Source organism: Balaenoptera physalus (assembly GCF_965194825.1).
Source record: "Balaenoptera physalus genome assembly, chromosome: 15".
Classification (NCBI taxonomy): domain Eukaryota; kingdom Metazoa; phylum Chordata; class Mammalia; order Artiodactyla; family Balaenopteridae; genus Balaenoptera; species Balaenoptera physalus.
The window spans coordinates 58,714,660-58,723,167 of NC_138894.1; the positions used below are offsets into that span (position 1 = coordinate 58,714,660).

At 43.5% G+C, this 8,508-nt stretch overlaps 1 protein-coding gene across 2 annotated transcripts in view; it reads right to left on the reverse strand.

Moving 5' to 3' along the window:
* The window catches only part of MSH2 (mutS homolog 2), a 72,756-nt gene extending 64,547 nt beyond the window's left edge, over positions 1 to 8,209 (reverse strand). The window contains exons 1-2 of one of the 2 annotated variants that reach the window (XM_082427695.1): positions 7,902 to 8,209; positions 1,563 to 1,717 (exon numbers count right to left, since the gene is read on the reverse strand). In XM_082427695.1, the coding sequence (XP_082283821.1) occupies positions 1,563 to 1,717; positions 7,902 to 8,112 (366 nt within the window). In that variant the 5' untranslated portion in view covers positions 8,113 to 8,209. The remainder of the gene's footprint in view (positions 1 to 1,562; positions 1,718 to 7,901) is intronic. The other variant, XM_082427694.1, reaches the window with a different exon arrangement.
* Between the last annotated feature and the right edge of the window lie 299 nt (positions 8,210 to 8,508).

Consider the following 8,508-nt stretch of genomic DNA (forward strand, 5'->3'; position numbering starts at 1 on the left):
AAAGAATGCATCTCAAAGGATTCTGATGACACAAAGGAGTGACATGTGATGGGCTGATAATCCAGTTAATCAGTTGAACTCATGATCCCACATTTTGGCGTTGTTACTAACTGAGCTCTGTGAAGAATGAGACAGAAAAACATCACTTTGCGATACCCTCAATTTTCTATTAAAATCTTTCAAAATGTAGGATAAAACTATAAGTCCCACTTTTCTCAGTAAAGTAGCAATGAAAATTCAGAGGAAATTCCATAATAAAGAATGATAAATGCTCTCAGATATAATCTTCAGTAAATGTCGACATTTACAAAGGCGGGGGGTGGTGACAGCAGGCAATATGGGAGGAATATTGAAGAACATTCTATCTGGGGCAGCACCAACATCAAATGTTGAAATGTTGTATTAAACCTCACAAAAAAACTTTCACAGGCCTTTCAGGTCAGAAAACATCTTAAAAGGGCTTCCCTGGTGGCGCAGTGGTTGGGAGTCCGCCTGCCGATGCAGAGGACACGGGTTCGTGCCCCGGTCCGGGAAGATCCCACATGCCGCGGAGTGGCTGGGCCCGTGAGCCACAACTACTGAGCCTGCGCGTCTGGAGCCTGTGCTCCGCAACGGGAGAGGCCGCGACAGTGAGAGGCCCGCGCACCACAATGAGGAGTGGCCCCCGCTCGCCGCAACTGGAGAAAGCCCTCGCACGGAAACGAAGACCCGACACAGCCAAAAATAAATAAATAAATAAATAAATAAAATTATTAAAAAAAAAAGAAAACATCTTAAAAACCTTCTAATTTTACTGTTTACAAAGAAACAGACACAGGAGAAGGCTGGGAAATTTGCCAAGGTCATGCAGAGGGACAGAGGAGAAATGAGATCAGCCAAATACAAGCCCAGAACACTGTCCCGCCTTACCACACATTTATTCCCTTTCAAGGATAAATCTCACCTCCCCAACATTTTAACCATTATCCAATATTTATGTGAAGGTATTGTGTGTGAACAAACAGAAACATGATTTTACAGACTAAAAATAAAGATAGTCCTTAAATAAAACAAAATAGTACCCCCATCTCCATGAAGGAATTAGAAGCATGTCAATAAGCCCTTCTAGGCACACCTAGGAATATGATCAGCATTAAACAAAGTTCCACACTTCTAAAAAAATTACACTCTAATGAAAGAGAAAGGAACATACAAATATCCAAACACATTACCAATGTGTATAAATAGATATTTGGGATATGTAAATTTGAATATTACTTCAAAAACAGTAAAATCAAATCTTCTTTAATGCTGGTATTCAACTTTATGTAAAGGCTATTTATTATTTAGGTTTTAGGGACAGTGACAAAGCTCAGAGTATTCATACTCATCATAAGGATTTTCTGAATTTCTGAATTGCTATTAAACTGATTTTAAAAACCACATGCTAAAGAATATTAAAGTTTCTCACAGCATTTTACTATCACAACCTGGCTAAAATATTAAACCAACACAGAATTCTCTCATGTTTTTATTTTGTCTACTCTTAAAAACACAACTCAATTTAAAAGGAAGATAATTACCTTAAATGCCAAATACCAATCATTCTCCTTGGAGGCCTTATTTCCAGCTCTATTCTTATAAACTTCAACTCTGTACTGACGAACTAGAAGAAGATCTTTTACAAAAGACTCAAAATTCATTTTACTAAGCACAACACTCTCCAGAGTCTTTGCTCCTAAAGAAAAATATTAAAAATACATGTTACAGATTTGAGGATTTGAAGTCCTAAGTGTTGAAGACCTAACACAATGCCTCCCCCCAAGCTATGTTTTCCCAGTAATTCATTCACTCAATAAACTATTTATCAAGCACCTATTACATATCCTAGAGACTTTAGTAGATGAAGGGTATAAAATGGTGGATAGACATAACCCTCTGCACCTGGGGAGCCTACACATCAAAATAAAAAATTGAGAAGACACAAAGACAAAAGAATGAGTCAATATATATATATATACAGCTAATCCTACTTGTCCTTTTTTATCATTTGTTTTTCACAAGTTTGTATAAAACTCTTATGTAATAACTACAATAGTATTTGGATAGGATTTTTTTCAAAAGGTCCATAAAAATAAATTAGTTATTATTCATTATAAAATGTTCTAGGTGGGCTTCCCTGGTGGCGCAGTGGTTGAGAATCTGCCTGCCAATGCAGGGGACACGGGTTCGAGTCCTGGTCTGGGAGGATCCCACATGCCGCGGAGCGACTGGGCCCGTGAGCCACAACTACTGAGCCTGCGCGTCTGCAGCCTGTGCTCCATAACAAGAGAGGTCGCGACAGTGAGAGGCCCGCGCACCGCGATGAAGAGTGGCCCCCGCTCATCACAACTAGAGAAAGCCTATGTACAGAAACAAAGACCCAACACAGCCAAAAATAAATAAATAAATAAATAAATAAATAAAATTTAAAAAATAAAATAAAATAAAATGTTCTAGGTAACACAGTTCAAAACTTGAAGGTTCAGGGACTTCCCTGGCGGCCCAGTGGTTGGGACTTGGCCTTCCAATGCAGAGGGTGTGGGCTCGATCCCTGGTCAGGGAGGTGGGATCCCACATGGCTTGCGGCCAAAAAGCCAAAACACAGAACAGAAACAATATTGTAACAAATTCAATAAAGACTTTAAAAATCATCCACATCAAAAAAAAGAAAAAAAAAAACTTGAAGGCTCAAAAAGGTACATCAAAAAGGAGACTTGCACTTCACACTGTCCCCTACACATCCAGTTCACCACCCAAGTGTTATCAGTTTACAGAATATATTTCCAAACATAGTCTAGGCACACACAAGCAAATATAAAGTATTGCTTTTTTCCTCTTTTACATAAATAGTTGCACACTATACACACTGTACTGTATCTTTTTTTTTAACTTTGATATAGTATTTTGGAGATTGTTCCATCAGTACATAATCAGCTTCTTTCTGTTTACAGCTGTAAACGTTCCAATGAACCTAAGGAATTTCTATAATTTAGCCTCTTCCTGATGGACCTATGGGTTGTTTCCAATCTTTGTTATTACAACAGTGTTGCATAAATAACTTTGTATGTGCTTCACTCTCCAAACATTTGAGTGTATCTGTGAGATAAAGTCCTAAAACTGGATTTTATCAAAGGATGATATGTGTGATTTTTATAAATATTGCAGACTATCCCCCTTGGTTGGCTGTACCAATTAACACTACCACCCATAAAGTATGAGTGCATCCATTTTCCCTATCCAGTCAACCGAGTTTTCGAACTTCCTGGCCTTCATCTTACATCACTGGTTCTCAACGGGGGGACGATCTTGCTCCCTTAGCGGACAACTGTCAATGCCTGGGGGGGCATTTAGGTTGTTACAACTGGGGAAAGGGAATAATAACAGAATCTAGTAGGAAGAGGCAGGGATGTTGTTAAATGTGCACAGGATAGCCCCTCACAGTAACGAATTAATTCTTCGGTCCAAAATATCAATTGTGCCAAGGCTGAAAAATTGTCTTAGATGGAATATAGTGTCTCACCTTAGTTTTGATTTGTAAATAACAATTTCTTTACAAAATAAATAAAATCACCCACATCATCAAATGGAATTAAAACTCAATTTTCATATAATATAGGTAATACAAATTATTCACTTAAAGGTAATTCAGATTATACTTGTAGATTATTCTGACAATTCTGGATCTTATGAAAGATTTAACCTAAATTTAACAATAGATCATATCAAGTACAAATATCAAATACAAATAAGCATAAAGATTAATTAAATGACATAATACAATTGTTTTGTACAGCAAAACGCAGCTGGTACTTTCAATATCAGTTCACTAGTTATAAGTAGTGGACAAGAATCCCCATTGCCTGTGTGCCACAACTACTGAGCCTGTACTCTAGAGTCCGCGCACCGCAACTACTGAGCCCATGTCCTTCAACTACTGAAGCCTGCACGCCTAGAGCCCATGCTCCACAACAAGATAAGCCACCACAATGAGAAGCCCTCGCATCACAACAAAGAGTAGCCCCCGTTCACCGCAACTAGAGAAAGCCCGAGCGCAGCAACGAAGACCCAATGCAGACAAAAAAAAAAAAGAATCCCCCCCTGCTGTCACAGACACCCTGAAAACTGGCTCAAATCTTGCCTCTCTAAAGTTATTCCCTAGAACATTCCTTAAGATCTAACCTAGGACTGGCAAACATATCTACAGGGACCAGGCAGGTATCTAATGAGCAGAGAAAGCCAAAGGAAGAACAACACAACTGACAGATGAAAAATGACTTCAAATGGTGGGAACTGTGGCAAAACAAGGAAAGCACGTCAGGGTAAAGGAAAAATCTAGACTCAGTAGGTCAGAGGGAGCAGCCACTCAACTCCAACCCACTGCTAATTTGCCCAGAGTTTCCAACTGTGCAGAATTTTCAAAAGCTCAAAATCTGAATTTTTTCATGAAACTACCCAATCTTTAAAATATAGGTAATTAATTCAAACTTTTAAGAAGACACTATTTAGGCCACCAGTTTTCAACTCGGCAAGTTCAACACAGCCACATTCTTACAGACTTGAATATACTGCTGTTCCTTTACCTTGCATTTGGAAAGCTGCATGAAAATTATGTTTACTGTGAATGTTACTCATTCAGCAAAGCCTGTACTAACATTCTCAGAGGCATAAGCGGGATCTAAGGCCTATCCAGGCTGCAACAGACTCATATCTCCCAATTAAGACTCCCTCAGGACCAGAACCTCAGTGGAATGGTAGGCCCCATTTAAATTATTTCCCGTTTTTGCCTAGCACATGGGGTGAGCAACTCATCCCATTTTGCCCAAGACTCTCCAAGTTTTAGTACTGAAAGTCCAGCATCCCAGGAGCATCCCCCCCCAGTCTCAAGCAAACCAGAATGACTGAACACACTATCAGCTTATCCAGTTGAATTCTACATAAGTAACATTACTCATATGACAAAATATTATCATTAAAAAAAAACTTGCTCACGGAAAGCACTGAACCAGAGTTAATACAAAATTAGAGATGAATTTCTCCCACAGACACTTATAAATGCCACTCTAAGTATCGGTCAGCAACTTCCAGTAAATACAGCAATGAATTTCAAAACAGTGTTATATCATCCTTTAATTTAGAAGACAAAGTAACACTGGTCTGGCACCTAATTCAGAAACAGGTCTTAAATCATCAGCCCAATAGGATGTACCAGCATAGCTGTCTGGCCAGCACTGGGCTTTTAAAGCATTTGAATTTGAATGCTTAGCACTTGAACAAGCACTTAGTGCTTGAACAAGCACTCTCAGATCCACAAGCCCCACCACTCCCTATTACTTATACCTGACTATTTGCACATCAATGTTATCTGACAGGCCAAGGGCAGAGGGATCCAGAGCAATCCTCAGTCTTTTTCTAGACACAATCAACAGGAACACAGGAACACATTCACAACAGTGCTGATTTCTTTCTTTCTTTTTTTTTTTTTGGTCACACCACGCAGCATGCGGGATCTTTCCCCAACCAGGAATCAATCCTGTGCCCCCTGCAGTGGAAGCATGGAGTCCTAACCACTAGACTGCCAGGGAAGTCCCCAGTGCTGATTTCTTAAGAGTGGGTGGGTGAAGAGGCAAATGAGGTGATTCCCCTCCCCACCATGGCCTCCCCTACTTTCTCCATTACTAATCTCCAGATAGGTTGCCCAACCATCAAGGTTATCCTCCGAAGATACTATTTCTCTCAAAGGAGGGTTTGTGACACACTGGATGTTCCTGGTGAAGAGCTTGGCTGTATACTTTAAGTCTGAAAGCTGGGAAGTAAGACTGAAGGGGAACTGGAAGAGAAAGCTACCCAGCCTCCACCTGGCGCAGAAGAAAAACCTCAGGTTGATACAAGAGTCTCCTTTTCAAGAATAATTTGGAACCCCCATCTTCATTCAGCTGATAATGTGTCTGCTTACACGTGGGCACTGTGCCAGGTGCTGGGACTCAAAGGCAGAGACTGGTTAAGACAGAGTTCCTGCCCTCTGGGAGCTTTCAGTATATTGGCATAGAGTAAAATAAATGCTGTGTCTAGGGTAATGAGAAGGTCCTAGGGCAGGGAACACGTAAGAGGGGCAGCTAACCAGGCAGCCTTAAGATGGGAATTAAGAAAGGCTTCCAAGAGGAGATGCTTCTAAGCTGAGTTCTGACAGCAAAAGAGGCAAAAGATAAGGAACTTCCTTTTTTAGGGACTCAGATTCCTTATCTATAAATTGAAGCTAGGTACTAACCCACCTCACAGGGCCTTATTATAATAATGTTTTGATAGTTGTTGAAAAGTAGCTAAAAGGATATGAATAAGCCTAAATGCCAAAAGAATGAACCAAAGAGAGACGAAATGATCAACAGAAAAGCCATCTGTGAGAAGAGGAGAGGGGATCCAGACCACAGCAAAAGGCTCATCTCTTCACCGGCACAACAGGGAGGGAGAGAACGGGTACAGACGACATTAAAAGTATCGGTTCAAGAAACAGCCCAAATGTCCATCAACTAACGAATGGATTAAACAAAATATTGTATATCCATACAATGGAATATTTGGCAATAAAAAGAAATGAAGTGCTGATAACACAGATGAACCTTGAAAATGTTAAGTGATAGAAGTCAGTCACAAAACACCAATGTTATAAGCAAATCTAGAGAGAAAAAGCAGATTAGCGGTTGCCTGGGTTTGGGAGGACTCAGGGGAAACGGAAAGTTCCTGCTAATGGGTACAGGGTTTCTCAAGACTCAAGTGAAATTTAAGCTCTCTTGTAATGCCTCTTATGATGGCTCCAGTCTTAGGCAATCCTGCCTCTGCCTCTTTGGCAACTTGTTATGGAGCATCCTCCATAGGTCTTCACCTGGAATTGGAATTACTTCTGCCTTGCTCTCCACTAGGGGGAGCTCTGTGAAGGTGGGGATACTGCCTTTGATCTATGTACTCCCAGTGTCCATAACCCTACCCGACAAGGCAGCACTCAATAAATGTCTATCTAATGAATGAAACATCTTTTGTCAGTAACCTTCCATCTGCATATGGCAGAGGCAGGACTAAAACCCACAACTCCTTACTCCTCCTATTATGTTCATTCCTAGGAGCCAGGGATAAAAGATTAACATAAAACTAGATGTTCAGAACATCTAACTACAAAACGGTGAGAAGTCTGTAGCTTTCCAGGGAGAGATGATGCTAGAGAGATGGGGATGGGTTACCGAGGGCACTGAATGCCGAGCTGAGGCACAGACATACATGACTAGCTCAAGGCCACACAGCTGGTAAGTGGAGGGGCTGCGACTTGAAGCCAGGCAATCTGGCTCCAGTTCGAGGTCCTGACCACTTGGCAATACTGCCTATTAACAGTAGACACTATAGGTCCCTGCGCTGAACAGCGATATAAATCACGTTCGCCCAACAGGCAAAATCACGCTGGTGACATAAAACGGTCTCCCTAACTCCCTTCTATTCTAAATCTCAATCCTGGACTGGCGTTTGTGATAAAGAGGTTTGGCGGCGTTTGTGATGATATCCACAGAGCCAAGGCTGGAGCGAGAAGCAGACACCCACGCGGACTGCAGCAAAATTAAATAGAACAATGCGTTAAAACGCCTCGCACGAATCCTGGCACGTAGCCATCGCTATTAGGTCAGATCTGAGGCAGCTCCGGAGAAACAGACTCAGGGCGGAGGCACGGCAGGGGGCGGGTGGTGCCCCACTCGGCCAGGCAGGGGCCGGAGCACGCGCAGTGCCCCCACGAGGCACCAGCGTCCCCGCCCCCGTGTCTCCCTGCCCGAAACCCTCCCACTTCCTGAGAGGAGCCAACTCCGCGGGGTCATCCCCTGAGCCCGCGCCGTCCCCGCCCTCACCTGCCGGCCCCATGTACTTGACCACCCCCTGGGTCTTGAACACCTCCCGGGCGGCCAGCAGCGCGTCCTCCCGGTGCGCCGTGTAGAAGTCGCCCCGGTCGAAGAGGCGCACCGTGGTGGTCGGCTTCTCCGGCATGCCCTGGAAGAAGCGCACGAAGCCGACCTCGGCCGCGCTCTCCAGCTGCAGCGTCTCCTTCGGCTGCACCGCCATTTCGGAACCTCTCCGCCGCCTGCCTGATGGAACTGCACGACCCCGCACCCACTAAGCTGTTTCCCGCCTCCCCTCCCTCGTCCCCCGTGCGGCGTCCGGCCTCTGCGGAGACACCCAATCAGCATCCAGCGCTGCGTTTCGGTGGGTGGGAGCGCGCCACGACAGCCAATCATAATCGAACGCGGCCCAGCTTCCCGCGCACGCTGGTGACTCTGTCTATTGCGCATGCTTGAGCCTAGGTCGCGCGCCGCCTCGGCAGACGCCCGTCCTTGAAAGAATTCAGTTCTCCGGGTTTTTTCGGCTGCACTGGTGTGGGTCCCAGGTGTACGGTTAGCTAGTTTAGGAGACCAGGTGGGAAGTTCTGGCAGGCTTTGAGTTTGTTATGTACCCGGAAGC